We start from the raw sequence: 27,741 nt of genomic DNA on the forward strand, positions 1-27,741 counted from the left end.
AGCCCACGAACGCTCTCTTGATATTTTATGGTTTGTCCTTTACAATTTTGCATGATTTTACTTAATTTTAAATCCTTATTAAAGACTCCTCTTTTATTTCCTCCAGTATTTCTTGACCTTTTAGTTTGAGTGGTCTCCCCACTGTATATTTCTGAAGTGCATCATATATAATTATACTGAAATGATCTATTTGTATCTGTCCCCGTGGATATAGGTATCTTAACTGGCATGGATTGTATCTTTTTTCTGTACTATCCCTAGCATAGTACCTAGAGCATGGCAATGTTGATAAATATTTATTGAATTGGAGTTCCCGTGAATTCATGCTTCTCGCTGCTGGCTTTTATTTTGTTACTAATCCTTTATATATCAACCAACATTTCCTTACAACTTGAATAAGGATGACCCCAGGTATATTTGCTAGCTTGGCTTTTCTAAGACCATTTATCTTTAAAGTTGTATGCCAGAGATAGCTGTGTGGCTATTTCTCCAGTATCTTTAATGCAACAGCATCTCAGTAAACAAGATATATCTTCTCTTTAAAGTTGTTCCTTCCTGATGTGTTACTTGTTGCAGTTATTTATGCTCCTTCCCTCCTTGGTTCCTAGGCTCATTAAGAATACCTTGACTCTGTCTTACTCCTTTACCTAATCCATGATCAATGCCTGTCTAATACTGTCTCTGAATGTTTTTCACATTTGGTTCCTCTTTGCCTTCACAACATTTAGTAGTTTAGTTTGACTCTTATCACTTATCTACACTACTGCAGTCTCTTAACTGGCCTTCTCTAGTCTGTCTTCCATGCTTCTGTCAGATCTATCTTCTACACACACACACACACACACACACACACACACACACACACACACACTCACACATCTATCGTTGTATGTTTCTTGTTCATTCTCAGGTATCAGCTTAAATTCTGAATTCAGTAATTCTGAATAAAGACAATATCAAGTATGCCTGCATTGTACTTCTGTTTCATGTTCCTTTCCTTAGTGTCATCTAATATACAGCTTATAATCGTGCATAGATTTGATGTCTACCTACTAGAGAGAGCTATGTGTAGACCTGTGCCTAGCATAATATTTGGGACCTAATAATGCTGAAAAATAGATTTTGGTGCATTAATGGATGCTTTGTAGCTTATCAGTGCAGGCAAACAGGAGACAGCAACGTCAGAATAGTTCTCAGACTTGGTCTTCAGTTCTAGGCTTTCTGACATAGCATGGGTTTTTGCCTTTGGCCTTTTGCAAGAGGATGAGAGTCAGCAATTACCTTGCCTATATTCACATTAAGACTGATGTAACTACAGTTAATTTGGGGGCCATCAGGTGTGTAACTAGACTTGTTTTCCTGTTATTGATATATACGTGGTACTTTGGCATGCAGGCAAACAGGTATTTGCTAGGTTGAGTTAACCTAGATTCCTTTTTAGCCTCTTGAGTGATGCAAGCCTTTGCGTTGCACATTAAAGTGTTTATTACTTGTAGGACTAGCTGTCTTAAGTGAGGTATTTGTGTGTTAAAGATTGAGTCTTTCGGGGTTAGGGAGATAGCCCAGCGGGTAGGGTGGTTGCCTTGCACACGGCCGACCCAGGTTCTATCCCCAGCATCTCACATAGTCCCCTGAGCACTGCCAGGAGTAATTCCTGAAAGGCAGAGCCAGGAGTAACCCCTGTGCATCGACGGGTATGACCCAAAAAAGCCAAAATGTAATAATAATAAAATTTTTAAAAAATTTTTTAAGAAGATTGAATCTTTCAGTCTAGCAAAGTTTTATTGAAGGTGAAAGAAATTATTTTAAAACTAGGGACATTCATAACTAAAAAGGTTTACTTCTCTTTGAAGTAACTTAGATATGAAAGTCAAAGGATTTCATGTTTTTTTAAGAAAAAAGAAATTGGCTTAGATGATTCCACTATCTTAAGTTGACTTGTTTCATCCATCCATTAGACACCTTTATCTTCTGCTTTGTGTCTCACCAAAACAACAAGAACTTTTGGAAGAACAACATGGTAATACGGTGGCTGAGAAAGGTTTCTCAGTACTCCTAAATTGATTCTTGATTTTTTGAGTCAGCAAACTTTCCAGGTGTGTGTAGAGACATGGAGACCTATGCAGACTAAGGGAAGGACTGTAAGACAAGGTAATGGTCAAAGCAAGAGAAATCTTTATATCAAGTAAACAGAATTAGGTTTACTTACTGAGAATTTCAAGCAGATAGTCTTGAGAAGAGTGAATCAGAGTATGGATGGAGGGTAAGGTTCCTGGTGGGGAAATCAGAAGTGTCAGCAATCTAGTAAAGAGTAATAAGGGCCTAAATTTAGTTAATGACACTGAGATTTAGAGACAGATACAATAATTGTTTCAGAAGTGGAATTTTCCACACAGTAGCATAAAAGAGACTCTAGAATGATTGTAAGGTGATTCTGGTTAGATGGGTGGTATCTTTCAAGATAAGAAGAGTACATTATTTTTCTTTTTCATCAGCGGGGGAGGGAGAACTTGGTCCATAAAGCTGGCGGGTTAGTGCTAGGACCCCACAATACAGTGCTGCTCAGCTCCTACAGTGCTGGGGCCACTGCGGCCTTCCCAGCAGTCCTTGGGGACCAGGAAGAGGGACATTTTTCAGGGGAAATTTCAATTAAAATTTGGAAGTTTTAAGTTTGACATACTTCCGCTTTTCTGATTGGAGAAGGTAACTGAGTAAGATACACAGAGAAGGTCTAGAAAGTTTGCATAGGGGATTGAGATTTAGGAGCTGGAATCCATGTTGTAAAAGCTAGCAGGTTTGGAAGAGACAGAAAGAATTGAGTTGATATATCTTGTTCCTTTGCACATTATTGGGAGATATATATATATATATATACATATATATATTTTAAGTGGGTGCTGTACTATTTCAGGTTTTCATCTTTTTTTAAATGTTTTTTCTGTTCCAGTCTTTATTTTTATTTTTTATTTTTTAAAATTTTTATTAGTGAAACCATGAGGTACAGTTGTAGACTTACAAATTTTCGTGCTTGGGTTTCAGTTCAGGTTTTCATCTTAGAAATGATATTTGGCTAGCATTGATTCTCTTTTGTCTCTGACCCTTTTCCATTTCCTTGGCTCCATCATGTATAACATGTATTTGATATTACCCTAAGAAGTGCTTGAAAATTAAGTTGTGGTTGTGTTAGGTGATGTGAACAATCTACATGTTGTATTAAGAGTTATTTTGGGATTAAATTCTATTTCAACTGTTCTGAAAGATTTTTTTTCTTTTAAAAGGTAGTATGTTATATTTTTCTAATAATAAAACATGTTGTTCTTGGACTGAATATGATGTGTTTGTTGAGTTTAATAGCTCTGATCTATCTGAGGAGCTGTTTGTGTTTTAGATTTTCTGTCTACAACCAGGACAGACATTTCTAAAAACTAGGAAAAGAGGGGTTGGAGTACAGTGGGTAGGGCATTTGCTTTGGACCTGATTGGCCCAGGTTTGATCCCCAGAGCCCTACTAGGAATGATCCCTGAGTACAGAGCCAGGAGTAAGCCCTGAGCATTGCTAGATGCCCCCTCCCTCCACACCTCACCCCCCCCCAAAAAAAAGAGAAAAAGCAAGGGAAGACATTTGGACCTAATAGAATCAGACATAAACTTAGTTAATTTGATAATAGAATCAGACATAACATAAACTTAGTTAATTTGATATTCATAGCCAGATTCTTGGTGAAAAATGCATTAAATATTTAATAGATGATTGAAATATATTAATTTGAATTTGCCAAACTGCATTTTGGGGGTTGGTGAATATTTAAAATAATAGCTAAGTGAAATAGTATTGTATGTTGTCATATGGCACAGTGAAAGAAATTTTTTTTCTGACTAACAGAGCATTGGACTTACTAGCTTGATAACTAGTAGAGTTCAAGTGAAGATTTGATTTTCACAAAACTGAAATCAAGCCACCCGTTACTTAGAAGCCAGTGTAGAATGAATTTTAAGTAGTCTTTTTGGATTTGAAACCAGTGATTTGATAGCAAAATACTGAAGCATAAGTCTGTGTTCTATATGAGCTACTTTTTGTTAATTTAAATATATGCTTTAGGATTTCCTTGGAGAGCTTTGTGTTGAGTCTCAGAGGAGTAAGTTTCATGGATGAGCTATGACTTAAAAATTGAAGTCAGTGATAGAAATGTTTGACAGGTTTGAAATAGAACAGGATACAATCTATAGCAAATGAAAACAAATAGTATTTTCTGTTTCATTGGAGTGAAAATGGTTTCTTATTTTTTGAACTGTAAATTAATAGGCATTAGTATAAAAATGTAGCAGTCTAGTTAAAATAATGCAAAACACATTTAAGATAGCCTAAAATTCTTTCAAAGCAAAATTTTAGTTAACACCTGTTTTCATCTTTTAAAATAAATTGTGTGGGGCTGTACTGATGATAATGGGGTTAAGGCACATGCCTTACATGTGGCTTGCTCTGGTTCAATCATTGGTACCACACGTGGTATCCTGAGAACTACCAGGAGTAAGACATGAGCACCACTCCATATAACCCCCAAAACAAATATTATATATGCAAACATTGATTTCTCCCCCCCACAAGCTTTTGTATTACCTATTTACATCTCATTAAATCTCTTAAGAGATTATAATGGTAGTATGTATCTTTGGGTATATAAAGGGTGATGATAAAAATGAGCAATGAAATATGATTTAAATATATCTACTTTATGCATTAAATATGTTTAGTTTAATAACATTTGTATTGACAATTTTTATTGCCCTTCACCATTTCACGGATATAATTTGTTGAGAAGTTTCTAAACAAGATTTGTCAGTACATTGCCAATATCAATATCCATTTGTTCCTTTTTACCCATCAGGAATATCTTAAGTTCACATATGTATTTTGATGTTAATAAATTATTATGTATTTATACCTTTAGCTTTACCAAATAGCTGTGAGATTTTTTAAAATACTTTTTCATATAGTAAAAATTTATAGTACTCTGTTATATCAACAAGAACCCAGTACACATGGAAGGATAAAACCAGCTCTTCTTGATTTCCTGATTTTGTGTATTTTGTTTGGAGCTGACTTCTGAGTATGAAGATTGTGGTAGGAAATAATACTTAATACCTACAAGAAAATATGGAAATAGGGTCACTGCACATCCTGTTTAAATATGAGTTTGTGCTGGACCAATAGTACAGTGGGTAGGATGCTTGCTTTGCACACAGCTGACCCAGGTTCCATCTCTGGCATCCCATATGGTTCCCAATGCACTGCCAGGAGTAACTTTTGAGTTCTGAGCTGGGAGTAACTCCTGAGCACTGCCAAGCAAAAAAAAAATGAAAAATTGGTATGAGTTTTTCATACATCAGAGCCCGCCCTATTAAAAATTATTTCTAGGTCCATGTTGATATTGCATTTGAACCTGTTTGGTCATTGTTTTAAAAAAATACTAGCATATCTTGTGTAGTGTTTTACAAAGAAAATTTGTCAACTTAGTATGTAGCAAATACTTTCTAACTGACTATGAGTAAGATGAAATTCATTTTCCTAACAAAACTGACTACTTTGTTGACTGATTTTTGTTCATGAGAGCATCCTTGTTTTGTGTATCACGGATTTCAAAGTCCTGTTTTTTCCTGTGAATCTATACTTGATGTTTTCATTCATGGTGACTTCTTCCTCTATTGTGATGAATTTATATTCACTTACAATGTGTTTTTTACTTTTATACTTTGTGTTGTGACATTTTAAATTTATAGTATCTTCTCGATTAAACTCAAAGTTCTCTGAATCCCAAGACTTAACAGTTTTCCTCTACAGCATCACCAGGCCTGCCCTCATTCTGTTTACCAGGTGTCAATTTACATTCATTCTTTTCATTGGCCTCTTGATGTCCTAGTTATGCTTGTCTGATCCTTCTTTGACTATTCTAGTTCTGTTAGCAAAATTCTGCTTATAAAGATTATGGATGATTTTAGGAGATTCTTGTGCTGATTTTATGGAAGTACAGGGGTATTTAATATATATTTCTATATCTACATATATATATCTGTACGTGTGTGTGTGTGTGTGTGTGTGTGTGTGTGTGTGTTTTCCAGGATCTGGTTTTAAAACCTATCAAGAATGCTACCTCTTTATAATTATGATTTCAGAAATAGTATTGAGAATCTATCTGTGAAGTAGTAATTTGGATGTATGAAAGTGATTTCCACTTTTGAGTTTGAACAAAAAGAAGAGAATGTCTATTTCATAAACTTGAATTTTCTTCCTAGACTCTTGCTCACAATGCTGCTTTTATAGCCTAATAGGAACAGAATAGGACTAACAGTATAAGTAATCATTGTACCATGTTATATAAGTAACTACAGAACAAGGCTTATATTTATTTTATTTTATTTAGCCACCTTATATTTTATTTATACCTTTTCCCCTCCTTTGGTGCTGGGGATTGAACTCAGGTATTCACATAGGCAAGACAAAATTGTTTACTGCTGAGTCACATCCCTGACCTCATTCTGGGGAAGTTACCAGTTCTTTTGGCTTTTAAGAGTGACTTTATCAGTATACAGCAATATACATTCACCTTCACACAAATGGTAGTCTGTTGCACATACTTTTTACACTGAGTTTTCTTTTCTCCACTTTTTAGAACCAATCAAGATATTTTTATTTTTTGGTCCATGAATATTTTATTTTTTTATGTTACCTATTATTCAGACAACTGACTTTTCTTAATGTGAATAACGTATTTTTTGTTTGTTTCCTGCACATAATAGTATAGCATTTCAAATTTCTGAGATACAATCATTGATTTATAATGTTGAAGTTAGAAATGAATGTAATAATTGTCACTGTTATTTGTTTGGGTGACGGATACAGCTCATCTTTTATATTTTGAGTTATTCTTTAATAATTTTAAAGTTTTAAATTTCATCTATCCTTAACATTAAATCCATGAGACAAGACAGAACCCTTTGGCTCTGCCTGATTTTATCATTTTTTTATTTTTTTAGATTTTGATTCTTTTAAAATTACTATTTGTGCTCCAAAATATTCCCCTTCCTCATAGTTAGCCATCTCTTATGTGAATTTATGGAAATAATTATCAAGTTACTGCCTGGCTCTAGACTAGATAGTTGTGCATCTATATCTGTATCTACAGGTGTAATACAGTGTGTATATCTAGACATAATTATTTCACTTTTTATATTTCATTTGAATATATGATTTCAGTTTAGGCTCTCCATTAAATTTTATTTACCTTAATTTCAAGCTCTGATTAAATCCTTAGAAAATACAGAATCTTCATAGGAAATCCTATTTTGAAAATGGTAGCATCTCAGTCCTGAGAATGAAATGAAATTGACATGAAATTGGGAGATGACAACTGAAAAATCCAGGACTGGAGATAGGATGATAGTGAATTTGGCAGTTAGCATTGACATTAATTACAGATCTGGAAAAACTATACAGTTGACAAATCAAAACTTGTGTGAAAATGTCTACAGAGAAGAATATTTGAGGTGAATTAGTTGGACAGTTTAGTTACAGTAATCATTGTGAACCTTCTCTTCTCCATCAACCTTCTCTTCTCCATCAGGTGTTAACTTCTTTTAAAAATGGATTTTGTGGAGAAATTGCCACAGCTCTATCCGGTGTTTGTAAAAGTACAGACTCTGGTGTATTTTTGAGGCTGGTGGTCTCACAATCACAGTTTGAGATCAGCCATAGATAGTAAACCTCATTGGGAGTTTAGAAAATGGAGAGATCATTTCAGATTACAGCAAAGAAAGCGTATCAAAATGACTATTCTGAGGCATGAGGGATGGGCAGAGTTTGAATAGATGAAAGAAGTAGAGAACGGTTTTTGCTGGGCAAAAAGCTACAAAAGCATAGATGTAGGGAATAATGGTATATGTTAAGGGAGTGGAAAGCAAATAGTTTGATGCACAGGTGCTTAAGCGTGCTCTGTTTGAAATCAGATTGAGCTAGAGATTTCTGTTAAAAGGTCATACTCATTCCAGAGTTGGGGAAACAGGCCTTAGGTTTCTTACTCATCAGTCCATCTGATGAGTGCATTAAGCATCGTGTTTTCAAGGGGCTCTTTGACGTCATCAAGGATGCGTTCCATTTTAGAGCACTTTTTGGAAACTGATAAGAATATCATTCAAATAAGCCCAGTCTCTCCCCACCCCTCTGATAAGTGTCCAAATGGAAGGGAAAGGGAATAATCCTCAGAGCAGATAGGCCCCTGTGATTTTAGGCTTGCTTGGTTTTCCTGCTTCGGCCACAAAAGAGTAACTGCATGTCATTGTGCCTTCTTTCTGTATCAGCAGCTGCCACCACCTTTCAGAATATGATGTTTTTATCTAGTAGACAGAAGTTTGCTTCCTTTCCAAAGATCTTCATTGAACTTGAGGCAGAGGAAATAATGTGACTTGATTCTAACTTTAAAGTCTTGAGGGAATTTAGTGTTCCAGGACACTGGCTTCCTTAATCTGACAAAACATTTTATGTACAAAGAAATACTTTGGTTCTTGTACTTGTGAGTCAAGTCATCACTATTAACCATGGCGATTACCCAGTTGATTATCCAAAGATGTATTTTTTGCCACGTCAAAGACCATAATACAGTTTCAATCCAGTAAGCCAGTAAGCTATTTCTCTTTGAGATTCACCACTGAAAAGTTAATTATTTTTAAATTAATAGAGCTGGAGAGATAGTGCAAATTGCCAATCATGGTTTGGTGGTCCCCTGAGCATCAAGCACCAGGAGTGCTCACTGGGCCGGGAGAAAGCCCTCGTACAATTAGGTGTGGCTACAATTTTTTAATTCAGGAAGTTTCCATTTTTCTTTCATAAAAAGTAACAGTGCAAAGTACAGTACAAGGGAGGTATAATCCAAAATACTGTTTAAAATATTGCTTATATTTAGAAAATGATCTCTAGGACAGTGAAATAAATGCATGTACCAAATGGTTTGTATATTCTTAAACATAATTCTGAGGCAAAGTTTATGGCTCTCAGGATTTCAGACTGGTCATTGACCTCCAGAAAGATTGAGGATTAATAATTTAATAAGTGTGGAGACACGTTGGTGCTCTGGATGAATTGACAGCAAAGGAATGACAAATTAGAAGAATATGGGAAGGAAAGCTTTGTCTGTCTTTTAGGGTAAGTTAGGGATTCAAATCTGAGCCCCAGAGTCTTAGTTTGTCTAATAATTTGAAGGCAAGTTTCTAGATTGAGATTAAAGGTTGAAGCCTCATGTAATCTTTAAAAATTTTTTTTTTTAAATTCTTTAGTGTCTGAGCACAGTGCCCGAGACATAGAGCAGCTCAGATGTTGAATTAAAACTGCATGGGTATTGAAACTTGGGTTATGGCACTCAAAATAAGTGCTCTTCTGGTTCACTGGTATTCAGTCCTATTGTGTTAAATAATTCGGTGAAAAGTATGTTTTTTTGACAATGCTTTATAAAAAACTCCTGTAACCTTTTTCAGAAGCAGTTGGTCAGTGCAAACTTTTGACTCTGTAGAAATTGTTCACTGTCAATTTGATTTATATTTTTACACTAAAGGTATGCCTTTAGTTCATGATTGTTTTATCCAGTACCTTTTGAAAGGTAGGAAGCTTGCAAGATTCTATGACTTCTATGGGTCGTCATTTCTTAAGTGACATTTCAGTAATGGTCTAAGCTTAAAGGTACTCATCATTGAAATCAACCTTAGAATTCTGAAGTCACTTTGACATAAAATGCTGTTGGAATTTCTATTATAATGGATCTTTTGTCAATTCAAAGTCCCTGGTCCTAATCCCTATGTTAATATTTTATTGCCCTTTTTATTCATTTTCCCCGTTACAAGGTAACAGCCTTCCAGATATTGATACCTGTTAAAAGTTAATTTGTTATGATTAGAAGACCAAGATATTTAGTTTAGACTCTGGTTCATTGTAACGTTTTGGTTTTGTTCAGATAATGTTCTTTCTAGTTAAAACAGAAAAGCATTGAATCTATTAAGACGTTGTATACTTTAAAATATTTGATCCAAAAGTATAGGTAGTGGGCCAGAGAGCTAGTACAGTGGGTAAGGCACTTGGTTTGCAAACAGTTGGCCTAGATTTGATCCATGGCATTGCATATGGTCTCTGAGCTCTGCTAGGAGTGATTGTTGAGTGTTGAGCCAGGAGTAACTCCTCAACACTGCCAGGTGTGGCCGCCCCCCAAACAAAAAATAGCAAAAAAGTATGGGTGGTGTTTTGTTCCCCTCTCCTGCTCCCTCCCCCTCACCCCCCAGTTTTAGAAAACTCTACATTCCGATTCTATGGAGATTATGAGCCAGATTTGGGCTGGAGAGGCAGTACTGTGGGTGAGGTACTTGCATTGCACTCAGCCAACTCCATTGGATTTCTGGCATCCTAGATGGTCTCCTGAGTATCATCAGGAGCCAAGAGTAAGCCCTGAATGCCACTGGATGTCTCCGCCTCTCCCCAAAAAGAACAAGTTAGATTTGCTAGAAAGTTATTTTCCCAAGTATAAACGATTAATAGAGAAAAAAGAGGTATAACTTCATAAAAGACAGTTGTTTTGATTGTGTATTACTTAAGGGATAGACTGCTTCTGTACTAGTAACCTCAGAAACTGGTGAAGATAAATAACTACCATTTATTAAATCATTATTAAAAGTTTTATATCCACTTTACCACACAATATAATTATTTTCATAAATTTGAATGGGAAGAAAGGGTGCATACAAATGGAGTAAATTTACTTGGAATAAAGTTTTTTTTTATTATAAAATGTGCTTATTGCATAAAGTTCGGGAAGTATTTCGATTACTGCATCACGGCACCCAGAGATAACCACTTACTGTTCTGGTGTGTTTCCACTATTTCATAAAGATGTGGGGTGTGATGTATGCTTATGTGCATACAGCCCCGCCCCACTGCCAGTGGGAATAAAAAGTATTTACTTGCATCAGATACTTTCCCATATATAAGGCATTGTTTCTGGGCATTATGTTAACAGCGGGTTAGTAGTATCCACAGTCTAAGAGAAAAGACTGTAACCGACACCTTATTGTTAGGTATTTCCAGGTATTTTCGTTTTGTGGGTTTTTTTTTTTTTTTGCTTTTGATTTAAAATTTAGTAGTTTTGCTACTGCAGATACTGGACTGAACGCCCTGTGCCTATTATAATTACTCCTTAAGGGGAAGTGTTCAACACCACTTTGGCATCCAAGTGTTCAGCCACGGGCGGGTTTTGCGCGAACTCGGCTGTCGGTCGAGGCGACACTCGCTGCCCTCAACTCCCAGGGTGCGGGTGGGTCCTCGCTCCGCTCCGTGCGGCTCGGCGGCCCCTGGGTCCAGGGGAGACGCCGGCGCCTTCCTCCGCTTTCTAACCGCGTGTCTCTGTCTTTCCTCCCTGGGGACCGCTGCCGCCCTTGCGGGCCGAAGCCTCGGGAAGCCGTCGCCCCGCAGCGCCGCCGCTCTGCGCCCGGCCGGCCCGGGGAGCCGCTGCCCGGCCGCGGGGGCCGTGACCACGCGCCAGGCCGCCGCCAGCTGCCGCGTCAAGCTCCGCGGCGGCGCCGCCCGGGAGCGCCAGCACGCCGCGCGGGGTCTGGGCAAGCCCGCGGCCGCCCCGTGAGCGCCACCTCCGCCCCGGCGACGTCCACTCGGCACCAGCGCCCTCCTCCGGGTCGCCCAGCTCGCGCAGGACCCCCGCCCCGCGCCTCGCCTCGGACCCCGCGCCGCGCAGCCCCGCCCGCAGCAGGACCGCGTGCCTTCGGGCCGGCAGGTGCAGAGGACGGCCGCCCGGCCAGGCCGCGTTCCTTCCTTCCTCCTGGCCGCCCCACCGAACCCGCCCCCGGAGACCCGCGCCGCGCGGCCAGGGCCAGCCCCTACCCCCTCCGTGTAATTGATCGATTTCCGTGTCCGTTTCTGCTCCGAATTCTGCCAAGAATGGCTCCGGGTTTGGTCAAATCCTAGCATCCACAGGCGACCTCTGCTTCCCTATCCCCTACCCCTGCCTCGCGCCCCAATCCCCCCATTTAAGTCTGCTGCCTCCTGCCAGAAGATTGTTTAATCGGAGAGCCTCCCTGGTACTCTGCGGCACAGCCCTGGGAGTTAATAATGCACAATATGATGGAACTTGAACTCCAGCATCCAGGCTCTTCTCGTAACTTTATCTCCAGTACCCGTTATTTCCCTCCCAGAGTCAGTCCTTTATCCCTGGGCCTGGACTGCTGTCCCAGGGAGAATCCACTGTGGGCTTTGTGTGAAAGCCAACCCCTCCCCCACTTTCTAGTACTGAGCACAGTAGGGCTGCTAGTGAAGGCATGTGCCTGCGAGACACTGGATTTCCCTAGATTCCTTTGGCGGGCGCTTGGCAGCCCAGCTGAAAGTCCCTCAGAACCAGTCTCTGGTTCTTCCTCCCCTACCCTCCTCTCCTTTCTCAGGGGTGTGGGGGTTTCAGATTTGCATCGTGGGATGGAGGCCTCCCCCTCTCTGCTCACGATTCCTTCCCGTTATCCTTCGCAGATGTTCTAATAAAACTCCTACAAGTTGAACCCTGTCTTGGTGTCTGCTTCTGGGAGGATCCAGACTAAGTTAACAGACATTCCATTCAGATCATCATCTTCCTGTGCATCTGTATCTAATTCATTAACCTCATTCACCCTTGGTGTTTATTAGCCTCCCTCTCCGACTCCTTTCTTGTCTAATCTAGATGGCATGGCCCAGCAAACCATTCTTGAAATACTGTGCTCCATTTCTTCCTGTTTGCTTTCCTGGCAAAATCACAACTCTGGATGAACCTTACCATCTGCCTTCCATGTGCCTGGCTAGGCAGCTGTTAGAGAAAATGATATAACCCAGCCACTGGCTAAGCTTTCAGTGTTCTATCTCAAACCTCAGAGTGGTGCTTTCCACCCCATAATCCTAGTCTCACACATCTAAAGCTATTTTATATGTGTTCAATTCACTTCAGCATTCACACTGTTCACATTTTGCTAAGAAAATAGAAGATTTTGCACACAAAGGTCTTCATCGTCCATCTATGGCATCTTCCACCTCCCCATACCGGCACAGTGGTACCCTCCTTCCTCTTCGTCAGCTTTTTCTCTTGTGCTCTGGAGTTTGTGTACTCTTGCCTTCCACAGACTTGTGTTCAGGTTTTCATGTTCCCCTTCTCTTCTACATCTCTCGGTCTCTCAGTCCATCTCAAATGAGCCATACTCGTGAGCTACAAACAGTCCCCAGGTCCCTCATCTTAACCAAATCTGCCTTGCTGCAAGTCTCCATCTCTGCCCTTCCACACCAGACTTCTTTATGGAGGCCTTCCTCTGTGTTGTCCCGATTGTCTACTTTAAGTCTTCTTCACCTTTTCCCCACTAGCCACCCCATTTCTTGAGAAAGAAATGCAACATGGATAATGCAACTGCCAGGAAACACCTCAAATTCATGATGTGGTTGATTTGGAGCAAATTTTTTGGTCCTTGTGCATTCAGAAACCTGGTATTGTTGACAGAGTTTTCACCCCATCTCCACATTCAGCTGCATGTCCACAGTTTAAGAAACTTGGGTCAAATCTGTTTTTCAATTCACACTATGAGCCTGTGTGACTTTGTTAAGGCCATCAGGCACCTCCTCTATTATTCCACTGTTCTTAAGACTGCTTTTCACCCTTCACCATGGCTGCTCTCCTTTAAATGTTCTCTCCAAGACTCTTCACTCCTGGTTTCCGTCTCTTGCATTTCTCCATTCTCAGTATTATGCTCCATCTGCTTCTGCCTCACTTTGAATGATTAAGGCTTCTCACCTCTGTTCTGAACCTTTCCCATGTTCTCCATTGCTGTTGAGTCAAGTATCATTTTGCACTACCATTAAGTGAGTTAAGCATCATCTTATGTTAATTTTAAATTTCTAAACTCAACACATCCAATTGCTTGTTGAATATCTTCCTTTAAGATGATTCATCTCTCAAATTTTGTATGTGCAAATTCTGATTTGTCATCCTACCCCCAACCTGTTTCTCCTCTCTTCACTATTACAATAAAGAGTACCACTGCCCAGTTGCCCAAGACAAGAATGTAGGAGTCCTCCTTGGTTCTTGTCCTGAATTCTCACCCAGTGCTTTCTTTACTCTGCTGCTTCATAGGTTCAATGCCATCTCTTAATTCTGAACATTATTTCTCTCACACAACTCTTGTGGCTGCTAGTCCAACCTAGTCTCTCTCCTCTTACTCCTAACTTACTACCCACTGTGATACATTCTTGATAAGAGAGGTAATATTGACTTTATGCATAAGTTGAGTCAAGTAAATTGTGTATACTATAAAGTCTAGTCCAACCTAGTCTCTCTCCTCTTACTCCTAACTTACTACCCACTGTGATACATTCTTGATAAGAGAGGTAATATTGACTTTATGCATAAGTTGAGTCAAGTAAATTGTGTATACTATAAAGTCTAGTCCAACCTAGTCTCTCTCCTCTTACTCCTAACTTACTACCCACTGTGATACATTCTTGATAAGAGAGGTAATATTGACTTTATGCATAAGTTGAGTCAAGTAAATCGTGTATACTATAAAGTCTAAACTCCTTACCTTGGTTCACACTGCCCTGGTCTACCTGACTCTCACCTGTATGTTCCTCTCCATTACCAAGACATCTCATGCCGAGATCATTTATTCTTGCACCTCAGGGGTTTAGTAAATACTACTGTGTATGCCTAAGCTGCTTTCCTTGGCTACCCTTCCCCCACCACAACTGTATGCTTTAAAGAACTCCTAAAATGCAACATCTTCAGAAAGACCCATGCAGAACACCTGCTTGAAAATAGTCCTCAGTGTCCTCCCATTTGCTGTCTCATTTCATTATTTTTTCTTTGATTAATACTTTATTTCAAGTTGTAATTTCCTGTACGTGAGTGTGTGTGTATCTCTTTTCCATATTGAAGTGAGTGAAGGAAAACCCTGTGTCTGGGTGTTCGGATTCTTTAACATTGTATGCCAGCTCCTAGCACAATTCTCGGCAAGTATTAGGTGCACAGTGAACATCTGATGAAGGAATGGATGAAGAAATTTTCTATCTTTTGTGCCAGGAGTTCACTTTTCACTGATTTGTAAGAGTTCCTCCTATATTAAACCCACTAACTATTTGTTTTTTTCTATATGCTGCAAGCCACTTTACCCTTTGTCGTAGATGTGCCAATTTAATTTGTGATGTCTCTAATATGCAGAAAGATTGCATATTTATTTAGATAAGTCTATTTTTCTTTCATGATTTGTGCCCTTGGTGATGTGTTTAAAAATGTTGTCATATCAATGTTTTATAAATAGTTGTCTATGTTTTTATTAATTTTAATTCTTAGCTTAAAATCTTTACCCAGAATTAAATTTATTTTTGATATAGATGTGATTAAAGGTCTAAATATTTATTTAGTTGTGGTATCATCATTTATCGAAAATGCCCTCTCCCACTGTTCTGAGTTCTATATTAACCAAATATTAAATTCTTACATATGCTTGGAATAGTTTCTGGATTTATTGGTTTGGTTTTGGGCGTCCTTTTTCCCTGAATCCATGCTGTTTTAATGATTTTTGTTTTATACTTAATTGTATAATTTTAAAAATGGAGTTAAATTACTATTCTTTCTCAAAATATTTTCAATTATATTAAAACATTTATTCTTACAGATTAACTTTATATTTTCATCTAGTTTCAAAATAAGTTCTGCCAGGGCTGGAGTGATAGTATAGCGGTTAGGGCGCTTGCTTTATTTGCGGATGACATGGATTTTGCCCCCAGCACCACATATGGTCCCCTGAGCCTCTCCAGGAGTGATCACTGAGTGCAGAGCCAGGAATAAGCCCTGAGCACCACTGGGTATGGCCCCCTAGCAAAAAAATACATATAGTTCTATTCGCATTTGCTTATTACCTTAACATAAATTGGGGTGGCATGGGGGTTTGGACCACATGCTACATGTTCTGGTGCTATTCCTGGGTTTGTGTTCAGAAGTGATGCCTAATGATGCTCAGGGAACATATGTGGTACCAGGGATCAGTCTGGGACCTGCCACATGCAAGGCAAGTGTTTTAGTTCCTATACTATCTCTTTGGCCCCTGGATTACTTTGGGAGAACTGCTATCTTTATAATATTGTTTCCTGTTTAGAAATTTGTTGCATAAATGTTGAAGACTTCCTGTATGTTACTTAGTAATTTTGTAGGTTCTACATAATTTTGGGGGGTCATACCCAGTGGTGCTCAGGGGCTTCTCCTGGATCTGTGCTTGGGGATCACTCTCAGTGGTGGTTGGGGAACCATGAGGTTCCAGGGACCAAACCTGGACCTTCTACAGGCAAGACATCCACTCAGTCTTTTGAGCTACCTCTCTAACCCTGCACCTGCATAGCACTGTAGCACTGTCCTCCCGTTGTTCATCGATTTGCTCAAGCGGACCCAGTAACGTCTCCATTGTGACACTTGTTGTTACTGTGTTTGGCATATCGAATACGTCACGGGTAGCTTGCCAGGCTTTTGCATGCGGGCAATATACTCTCGGTAGCTTGCCAGGCTCTCTGAGAGGGGCGAAGGAATCAAACCTGGCTCGGCTGGGCTGGCTGTATGCAAAGCAAATGCCCTACCTGCTGTGCTATCGCTCCAGCCCTGGATAATTTTTATTAATTATATTATTGAATAGTTCTTTGTGGAGTTACTCAATTATTATGTTTTATAACTGATTGCTTCTTGTGGGATCAGAATCTTTTAATTTGGTAATATTTCTGTAATCTTTCATTAGTACTAGTTTATTTTCTTCTAAAAGTAAACAATCTTTTTTTGTAGTTCAAAACAATTTTTTCTCTTCCATTACAATTTTTATACCCCTGATGTTAAATAAGTAATGATGTTAATTTTGTCTTTATTTCTCACATTTTAGAAATGTCATTAATATTTCACCAGATTTTGCCATTATTCATTCAACTGAAATAAATGCTGTCAAGTTAAGGAAACAGTTTTCTGGTTCAATATAGTGAGCATTTTATTTGAAATTATTGTTGAATTATATTAAATATGTTAAACCAAGGAGAGATAATAATAAGGTTTTACTCCCATCTACTATTATTACAATAAATTATGTGAATAGACTTCCCAGTATTGGGTTATTTTTGTATCAAAGGCCTCCTGTTTCATCATGGTGTTTTTTGTCTTTCAGTATAGTAGTGTTAAATTCAGCTCCTTATATTTAAAAAGAAATTGCATTTATAGTCATTTCCATACTTAAGATTTGTTTATAGATTGTTTGTTTTGGTTTTGGCCCACACCCAGCGGTGCTCAGGATTTACTCCTGGCTCTGCACTCAGGAATCACTACCAGCAGTGCTCCGGTGACCATATGGGATACCAAGAATCGAACCCGGCTTGATTGCATGCAAGGCAACTGCCCTACCTGCTGTACTATCACTCTAGCTCCTGGCTTATAGATTTATATTCCTTAATTCTAATTCTGTAATTTTCCCAAAAATCTTCAAAACAAAATTTCACACTATTTTTGTATAGGAATTGCCTACTTTTTATAAGTATAAAGGAACTCTCCTATTGAGGCATCAGTTTTTTTTTTCAGGGTGCATAATGGAAGATAATCTCTGGAAATATAGTTTTCTTTTATCTAAAACATGCTAATAACTATTTCTTGAGTATATATTTTTAAAATAATATTTTGGGGGGTGGAGAAATAGTACAATAGGTAGGGCACTTGCCCTGCATGCAACTGGCCTGGGTTTCCACGCCAGCACCCAATATGTTCCCCTAAGTACTGTCACTGTCACTGTCCTCCTGTTGTTCATCGATTTGCTCGAGGGGGCCCAGTAACGTCTCCATTTTGAGACTTCTCGTTACTGTGTTTGGCATATTGCATACATCACGGGTAGCTTGCCATGTAGGCAAGATACTCTTGGTAGCTTGCCGGGCTCTCTGAGAGGGGCGGAGGAATTGAACCTGGTTCGGCTGGGCTGGCTGTGCACAAGGCAAACACCCTACTGCTGTGCTATCGCTCTAGCCCCTAAGTAGTACCAAGAGAAATTCTTTAGTGCAGAGCAAGAAGTCACTCCTGAGAATCACCAGTTGTGGCCCCAAAATCAAACAAAAATTGTTAAAATAATGCATTTCCATAGCCTTTAAGCAATTTTAGCTGATACATACCTTATAATTTTAAAAAGTTCTTCATATTTGAAGTTTTGTCTCATTTCCTTTTTTTTTTTTTGGTTTGGTTTTGTTTTGATTTTATTTTGTTTTTTAGCCACACTGGCAATGCCTAGGGGTTACTCCTGGCTCTGCACTCAGGAATTACTCCTGATAGTGCTTGAGGGACCATATGGGATGCCACGGATTAAACCCGGGTCTGTCACGTGCAAGGCATGTGTTCTGCTTGCTGTACTATCTCTCCGGTCCCTCATTTTCATAAACTTTTTAGTTTTCTTTTTGAAAAGTTAGACTTGCTAGTCTCAATAGACTAACAGCTATTTTATAAATTCTCTTTTTTTCCTATTTTCTGCCGTTAATGTAATTTTTAGCTTTACTAATTTTTTTATTCTTTCCTTGAGTTTTCTTAGTTTTTTTCTGAATGTTTCCTAGTAATAAATGGAGAGTTAGAACAGTTATTTCGAGTTATTTATTATTCAATAATAGGACATGGTGATATAAATTTATCTCTGAGCACAGCTTAGACTGCTGTACCTCAAATGTTTTGTTCTGTAGTTTTGTGACTATTCCTAAAACAACTCAATTGTGAGTGCAAGTTTTCATTTTATTTTTATCACTTATATTGTTAACTCAGATTTTTAAATAACACATTTATTAATATTTATGTTTCTATTTTAACAAAGAACTAATTTTTTTCTGGATAGTGTGTAAATCTGTGGTCTTATTAGGAGTTATATGTGAGCATATCTTGGAGTTTCTTGTTCAAGATTTTACCAAGCATGTCAACTTGTGGTATCTGTGCTAATAACCAGCAACAGGGATATGCTGTTCTGTTATTAACAAATTACTGCAATTCTGATTTCTGTACAGTGTTCTTGTTGCTTATAAAAAGAAAGTAAATAGTTTTTAAGAGATGTGAATGTGCTCGGACATATGGATTGTAAATGATTATCAGACAATTTGAGAAATCCATTATCAAAGTTTATGAAATCAGTAAGGATTTAAAAATTGTGAATATGAATTTTGTCACAAAAATTTGGCATTTGAACACTTTTTCCTTAGACTTGAAAAAATAGTTTTAAAAATATTTACTTTTATAAAAACAAATGTCATTCATGTTCATAAATAAAATAAATGTTCCCTTGTAACTCTTATTACCCAGAAAAAGAAGCATTGTTAAGATTTTGTTTCTGTACATCTCTTTTTTTTGTGGATAGATTTAAATGCTATTCTTAGGCATTTTGGGTTTGCTTTTTTGCAAACATTTAGGCTATTTTCTGGTTGCCTGGGGCCAGGGATTCTTAAACCATTAGCTTGGCCTTTCTAAGTCCTGATAAAATCTTTGGGTCTATCCTTTTATTGATAGAATATTCCTAGTCCTAAAGGATACTAGAGGTTGCTGTTTGCAGGAATACAGACATAGCCTGGTTCTTCAGGCCTTGCTGTCCACACACGCACATGCCAGGCTCCATATGAGATCGGAGCTATGTTTTAATTTGGAACTCAGAGTAGTCCAAGAACTTTTCATCTGACCGTGGCCTTCTGTGAAATGATGAAGGTATGTTTGTTAGCACAGAAGAGTATAATGCATCTAACATCACTCACTTGGTTTACAACTCACTGGCTGAATTATATGTAAAGCTCCAGTTTTGCTCCTTTGTTGGCCATTGCTAATATTAGAGGTGAGACTGTGCTAGGAGGGCTTGTAATCCTGGGGGTAGTGGCACATTATGAATGCTGGGTCTTCGGGGGAAAGTGACGTGTCATTTGGGTGACAACCATCGGTTCCATAATTTTCAGCCTAATGTATTTATTGCTTGGTACAAAGACCAGAGCCTTTTGTATTTGAATGACCCACAAAGCACATATGAGGAAATCAGACATAATCATGAACCCTAATAGATTAGAAAGCAGAAGCTCAAACTTCAAATCATGGGCTCTAGAGGCTTCCAGAAATTGGTACAATTTTGCCAAAATGTGATTTTGCTTTTTGTTTATTCCCATAGTTATTTTTTTTCCATATTGGATTGTGGAAAGTTTAGAATTCGATTTTTCATTGCATTTGGAAGGTTTAAATGATTTTTTATACCGATGGTATACAGTGGTATGAGAATCACACTACCTTGTAATCTGTGCAAAATGGTGCAAAAAAAGCATAGTCTTGGGAGAGGGGCTAGGGGGTGGTCTCTGGGTTTTCCAATCCTCTGAGAAATTAAGTTTTCTGAAGTAGCATTGAGCTGAGAGGAGGATGACAAACTGAGTTTCCAGGGAGAGTATATGGAAGAGGAAAATAAGAAAGGGCATTTCAAATAGGACAAATGACTTTAGGGGAGGTTAGAAGTTGGAGAGAACATGAGGAATTAGCCAAATGAAAGCCTGTGTGATAGGAAAGTGGTAGGTCAGACCAAGTGACCCAAGAAGCTTGGCGAAAAATGCAGAGACCTGGTCCTGTAAAAGGGTCCTGTAGGAGGGCTCTGTAAAATGCAGTGTGAAGCTTCCTGGAAACAACCTGTCAAAGGCTTTTACCTTCACTGAGCTCAAGGTCTGGTAGAAAAAAAAATCTAGACAATGAAACAGAAGAGGCAAGTATACTAAAGATACGCTCATTTTATCTGTCCTTATGGAAAAAGAACTTGAGTGCTGCTGATTAATCAAGAATTTTCAAGGACTTCAAGGCTTGAGTTGAAACTGAAATTTGAGTGGGAGTTTCCCAATAGACAAAGAGAAAGTGAATGAAAGAGGATGAATGAAAGGGAATGAATGGAAGAGAATGAAAGAGAAAGGAACCAGCAACCAAGACTCTGGGGATAGAATTACTTCAATGTGGATGAAGTTGGGCTAGGGCTTTGTTCAGGAGCTCAGAGGTTTTCCTAGGGGGAATGGATGGAAAGTCTCTTTAAAGACTTAGAAAACTTACAAGTAGGGATGTGGCCTCTAAGAAAGAATTTCAAGGTCAACTGGAGGATGACTTTGAGGGACATGAGAACTGGTGTAGGAGGATCTGGTAATTACTGCATCAAAATAATGCTTTTTAAAATTATTTAAAAGTAAATTTTAGGGGGTGAATTTGTAGTAGGAGTGGGGAGGAGAAAATGGTTTCAAGAGTTGTTTTGGAAATGGAAGGAACTAACTTTGTATAACCAGCATATTAAAAACAGGCCCATCTTATGTAAGAAAAAAAACCTGATGATAGTTTCACTAATCTATTAATGTCTGAAAACAACTCCAGGCCAGCCCTGGTCCCAGGAAACTGAGGAAGCTCAGTGGTGTGTGTATGGGGGGGGGCAGGGCTTTTTACTCAGTAATTCCATTTTGCCTCCCCCAGGTCAGGATGCCCCCCCCCTTCCCACCCGCACTCCCATGCCTGAGAACTCCTCTTCACTTCGTGGCCCTGGATTTATTCTCTCCATACTGCACCATAAACATCAAAGACATCCTAACTGTAGGCACCTAACCACACAAGGACACACAAGAAACAACTCCAGACTGCAAAGATAACAATAGTGAAGCAACGCAGAACCCCACCAGGCTTAGTTGAGTGAAGATGCTAGCCTGGAAGACTCAACCAGTAATAACAAGCTAAATAAATAACCTCACTGATAAGGAATTTAGAGAGAAATTTTGTTGAGGATGTGTAAGGAGCTCAAAGAAACAATGGAACAGACCCCCAATAAAACACAAGCTAAAACGAAGAAACTACAAGCAGAAACGACAGAAGTGAGAACAGTTCCTTTTTCTCGGAGGATTTTTAATTTAAAAGAATATTCCTGGGATGTGTCTATGAAATCATGGAGTTTCAGATGCTTTAGATCTAAGGTATTTATTGGGTGGGGAAGGGAAGGCAGAATGAGGAAACACTGATTAACGTAATTGTATATATTTCACAAGTCCTTTTACATACCTTTGCAAAAGTAGGCAAAAGTAAGCTGTCAAGGCTGGAGAGATAGTACTTTAAGGTACTTGCAGACTTTGGTTCTGTCCCCGGCACCACATGTGGTTGCCAGAGCACCACCAGGGGTCAGTTCTCAGCACAGCCCAGGAATATCTCCTGAGCCATGCAGGAAAATGTGGCTGAAAACCACCTCCCCCTCCTCCCCCAAAATAATTCCAACCACCACAAGGCTGAAATTCCTCCACCACCATCTGTTGACACCCCTTACACACTCATATCCTTTGTGCCCCCAAAACCCCCACCTCTGGCAACTTTACTTCTATGGACTTGAATCCAAAGGTTAGTTTTGCAACGATTTTGTCTTTCCTCCCAATTTGCTTCTTTGTATCTTACATATGAGTAAGATTATCCTGTGTTTTCTTTGTTTTCTCAATTTCTTTTTGTTTAACTCAGTGTTATGTTCCCACCCACCCCAAGGTTAATTTGCTTACGTTAGTTCTCTTGGTTGTTTCCACGATATAGGCATGTATCGCTATAACCTTGCCTTTTAATATTGCCTTTGCCACATCCTATACATTCTGCTGGCCGGCTTTATTTTTGTTTGTTTCCAGATATGTAAAAATTTCTCTTTTGATGATCTCATTAACCTAGTAGTTTCTCATTAGCATGTTTAGTCTCCATAAGTATAAGAATTTTCTTCTTTTTTTTCTATTTCATTTTTATGGAGCTACACCTGAAAGTCTACAGGGGGATCACCCTGGTGGGACTGAACCTAGGCTTCCAGCATGCAAAGTCTGTGCTCCAGTTCAATGAACCATGTCTCCAGTTCTGATTTTCATCTTTCTTTTCTTTTGAGAGATAGTTCAACAGGCTGAGCCAAACTTTGTGTGGCAGAGAACTCGATTCAATACTCAGCACTGCGTGGCTCCCGGGGTGACCCCACACACACACAGAGGAGTAGCTCCCAGACCCCCTGTCCTATGCAAAAATAAAAATAAGAAGAAGGTTTTCTGGGGCTCAACCTCGTCTTCAACTTGGGTGAAAATTTGAGCAGATTTGGAGCCGGAGAGATAGTACAGCGGGTAAGATGATTGCCTTGCACATGGCTGACCCAGGTTCCATCCCCAGCAACCCATATGGTCCCCTGAACACTGCCACGAGTGATCCCTGAGTGCAGAGTCAGGACTAACCCCTGAACCCTGAATATTGCGGGTGTTGCCTAAAACCAAAATAAATATTAAACTAAAAACTAGCATACCTCATGAATTTTCTGGCTATTTTTATATGATAAATGTACATATCCATTTTATTCATTTGTCCACTTTTAGTTTAAAAGGCCACACCTGGTGGTGTTCAGGGATCACTCCTGGCAGTGTAAGTCTGTGCTCAAGGATTAATCCTGGCACTGTTTGGTGGATCATGTGTGGTGCCAGGGATGGAGCCAGGGTCAGCTACACACAAGACAAGTGCCTTAATCCCTGTACTATGTCTTCAGCCCTACACATTCATTTCATTTTATTTTTATAAAGTTGCTCACAATAATTCATTACATTTAATATTCAAACGCCAATCCCACCACCATTGCACCTTTCCACCACCATATTTTGAATCTTTCCACCCCAAATCCCAAACTGTGCCTTCCAATGCCAGACTGAAACAATTTTATATTGTTTGGTATGAATAATCTGCTACAAATGGATCAATAAAGTTTCCTTAGAGGAAATTGTGTGAAGGTTGTTGTATTTCATCCTGGAGCCACCAAGGCACCTTGTATAAGGGATTACTAATGTGTTTGTTAAACCCCATCAAATGTTGTGTGCTGCTCTTGTTACATCAGTGATATAGATATGACATGTTGCACACTCCAGGAATTCTAAAATTTAGAATATGATTTCCACACTCACAGTCGAAGTTGGCCAGCATCTGTGCCACTTGGCTAATGTTTGGCATTATTAGAATGATGTCATCAGTGAAGTAGAGGTGGTGCAGTTGCCGACCGTCTATCTTCACTCCCATTTCTCCCCATTCCATTCGTCGCAAAGGTCGGACTACAGCTGAATCTCACAAAGACAATGTTTATGAGAAACGGTCTCATTCATGACTTTCCATTCGCTCTCAATAGAACGAACATCTCCGAATGCAACAGTTATGTGTACCTATATCGAGAAGTCAACATGACAAATGACCTGGCACCTGAATTGCGCAGGAGGAAGAGAGCAGCTTGGAACGCCTTCAAGAGCGTTGAAGAAATAGCTAAGAGGACGAAGAACCTCCAGCTCTGGGCACATCTCTTCGATTCCACTGTTCTTCCTGCATTAACATACGCCTCAGAGACCTAGGCCCTACGAAAACAGGATAAGAATGTTATTCGGGTCTCCTAAAGAGGAATCAAAAGAGCTATACTTGGAGTATCACACTTCACTCAAATGAGAGAAAGAATCCGGAGTTCTGACCTCCATCAACGGTCAAGGATCAGGGATGCTGATTGAAAAGCCAAGCCGTCGAAAATCAGATGGGCTGGAAATGACAGGTGTTATAAATCTCACCAAATTTGGCAATATTTAAAGATCATTCTAGGTTCTTGTATAATTCTAGGGGAACTTCGGCCTCATATTTCCTTCTGTGAGAGATGCCTTTTCTGACCACAGGGCTTCTTGAAAAACCATATGTGGTAAAGAACAAGGTTTGTTTGTTAAGAAGGAATCATAGAGGAGCTGGAGAGATAATAGAGACGTTAAGGCACTTGCCTTGCATGCAGCTCTCATTGATTCAAATCCTGTTCACCACCTATGAGTTCTGCCAGGGGTCAGTCCTGAGCATAGAGCCCCAAATAGCCCCTGACCACAGCCACATGTAACTCCCCAAACTAAAAGTATATAAATTTTTAAAAAAGAAAAAAGGGAACTATAATTTTCAATTATTTCCATTTTGAAAATGATACAGAACACATGAATTGCTGGGAAAATAAATTTAAAATAAATCAGATGCAGTCCTACACATGAAGTGATAACATGCTACAGACATAAGAATTGCTCTGTTAAACTGCTATAAAATTATTGAACAGCTTACTTCACATTTCCATACTTTTTCCAACCTTGTAGACAGGTAACAAATTATTCAGGGACTACCGTCTGCTCTCAGGCTGAAGCTCATTGATCACAGATGTAGTTCGTTGTTTGCTGACCACCCCCCACCCACTCCTACCCCAGCAATCTAGTACCTAGCAGGATGGCAGCATTTGACTTTCTCTCAGATTACCCAATGGGGCTGCCTCTGCAGCCTTATAGTCCAGATATCTCCAGGAGATAACCCTCAGGTTGGGTTGAAATAATAACAAACCCTTCCTATAAAGAGGTCCCTCCTCATTTTGGGGATCTAGAAATATACTATATTTTATGATGTAAAGATTATCTAAAACTGATCAAGTCAAGTATTTTAAAATGACAAGATTATGTTGGATTTTCCAGGTGGGTACCAGGTAATCAGAAGGATCTTTACAAGAGCACTGAGGCTGCAACAGAACTAGAGAAGACCGGATGAAAGGAGGAGAGGTTGGGATGATGCCCACAGGGATAAGAGTACCCTCTAGAAACTGCACAAGGCAAGAAAATAAAATTCTCCTCTAGAAGTCACAGAAGAAATACAGCCCTTGTCACTTCTTGATTTTAGCCTTCTGGGACTTTGGACCTCCAGAACAGTAAGATAATCAATTTGTGCTGTTTAAGACATACTGTTTGTTATAGCTGTTATAGTAATAGTAAGAAACTAATACAAGCTAGAGTCAGACTCCAACTCTCTGGAACTCAACATTTGAAGGGACACAGAATAACAGGGGGATCTGTGTAAAGTTCTTCTGTTTTGACTTCAGTCAGATTTTACTTTCATTTTTAAACAGCATGAATGTTTGGCAAAGTTCTCTTTTAAGCAGCTTTATTGTTTGCAAGAAAAAAGAAAAGATCAAAGCCTCAACTTCACTGGCAGTGCTAATGATCAATTTTGAGAAAAATAAAAGACATTCCCCAAACTACAAACCTTAAATTTGCAATTTTACTTCTCTGTCATTCTTTACCGGCATTAATTGTTTATAATTAGAAGGGATCTGCAATTAGCAATTTAATTTATTTGATTGCTTCAATAATTTTCTCTGACACTTTTCTTTCATCCAAATACTGTAAAGTGCTTTGCAGAAATTAGATTTCATACAAATTGTGTAATTAATCCTTCTTTGTAGATTTTTGCTTAATAGTGTTAGCAGAAATCTGAAAATGATATATGCAAACCTAAGTTTCTTAGGATAAAATAGCACTTAAAAGCAATTTGCTTTTGTTTTACTTACCTGACTTTCACTGTTCAGCGATACATGACTATTATCATTGTTCATAATAAATCAAACATGATGGCCTAATGCCAATTTCTGAAAGCGCTTCAGCTATTAGAGGGTCTACTTTTAAGTCAGTAGAAGCTCTGTGTTTAATATAAATGAACTGAGGTTCAGAGAGAAGGACTAGACTTAAAGTTCACAGCCCTCAGCAATGTTCCTATTCTTATTTCACATTGTGTATATTTGGCTGACTATTTAAAATGTTAAGACAATGCGTTAAATTCCACAGAATGTCAGAATTTATTTCTCTTGATTAATTGCCCAGGAAATATTTCTAAGAAACTGTGTGATCACCCTCTTCAATATAACTATTTCTAGTCGTTGCCCTCTTCATCACTATTTCATATACATAAGATCAAAGAAATCTAATAAGGAACCAGAGATAGGAACTTGAGCAGATCCTTAATGAAAGGTCTGATTTCCTAACCAAGGCAAATGCTTTCCTTAGAATAATTAAATTTTAGGTAAAAACCATCACACTTTCTTTAAATAATTTTTTTTTATTCCTCTGGGTTCTCATGTATGCTGAAAAGATGATAAAGGAACTGAAAGAAGAGATATGCTTTGGTTTTCACTTACCACTGTTCTGCGGCTCCTATCAAAGAAACTCAGTTCATTTTGATTGAATAAGTTGATAGAAATGAACAAAGAGAATAGACTGAAGTACAAATGGGAAAGTTTGGTTTAATAGGATGAACAAAAGACTGGGACATGAAGCTGACATTTAACAGTCTTTGGTCTCAGATACTAATTTTGACTTGTGATGATGATTTCTTGGTGAGGAATAAAATAAATTCCTTGGAACTCCCTTAACTTCGTGTTCTTGAGAAACATGCATTTAAAAAGTGAAACAGTCTTATAAGGAGACACAGAAAGTTCAATTAAATTTATACTTATCTTAAAGGCAGAAAGAAGGCCAATGTAGACAATTGGGAAAAACAAGTGAAAACTTGAATTCATGTTATTACACTGCTTATACTTGACATTCAAAACTAACCTTTTTGCTTTTGTTTTGAAAGATTAAAAAACCTTCTTTTTAAAAAATTGAATCACTGTGAGATAGTTCATTACAAAGTTGTTCATGATAGGGTTTCATAATACAGCATTCCAACACCTATCCCTCCACCAGTATACATTCCCCAGCACCAATGTCCCCAGTTCTCCTCCTACCGCTCCCAAAAGTGTCCCCCTCCCCAACCTGCCTTTATGGCAAGCACCTTTCTTCTCTCACTGTGTCTCTCTGTCT

The 27,741-nt window shown here is 38.8% G+C and overlaps 1 protein-coding gene across 4 annotated transcripts in view; it reads left to right on the forward strand.

The window, feature by feature from the left end:
* Positions 1 to 27,415, forward strand: part of ZNF800 (zinc finger protein 800) — a 59,757-nt gene extending 32,342 nt beyond the window's left edge. For 2 of the 4 annotated variants that reach the window (XM_056118082.1, XM_056118081.1), the window contains exon 6: positions 11,476 to 12,865. In XM_056118082.1, the coding sequence (XP_055974057.1) occupies positions 11,476 to 11,665 (190 nt within the window). In that variant the 3' untranslated portion in view covers positions 11,666 to 12,865. Of the gene's footprint in view, positions 1 to 11,475; positions 12,866 to 25,581 lie in introns of those variants that run through there. The other 2 variants (XR_008793037.1, XM_056118083.1) reach the window with 2 other exon arrangements.
* The last annotated feature ends 326 nt before the right edge of the window (positions 27,416 to 27,741 follow it).

This window comes from Sorex fumeus, unplaced genomic scaffold (assembly GCF_029834395.1).
Source record: "Sorex fumeus unplaced genomic scaffold, SorFum_2.1 ptg000037l, whole genome shotgun sequence".
Lineage (NCBI taxonomy): Eukaryota > Metazoa > Chordata > Mammalia > Eulipotyphla > Soricidae > Sorex > Sorex fumeus.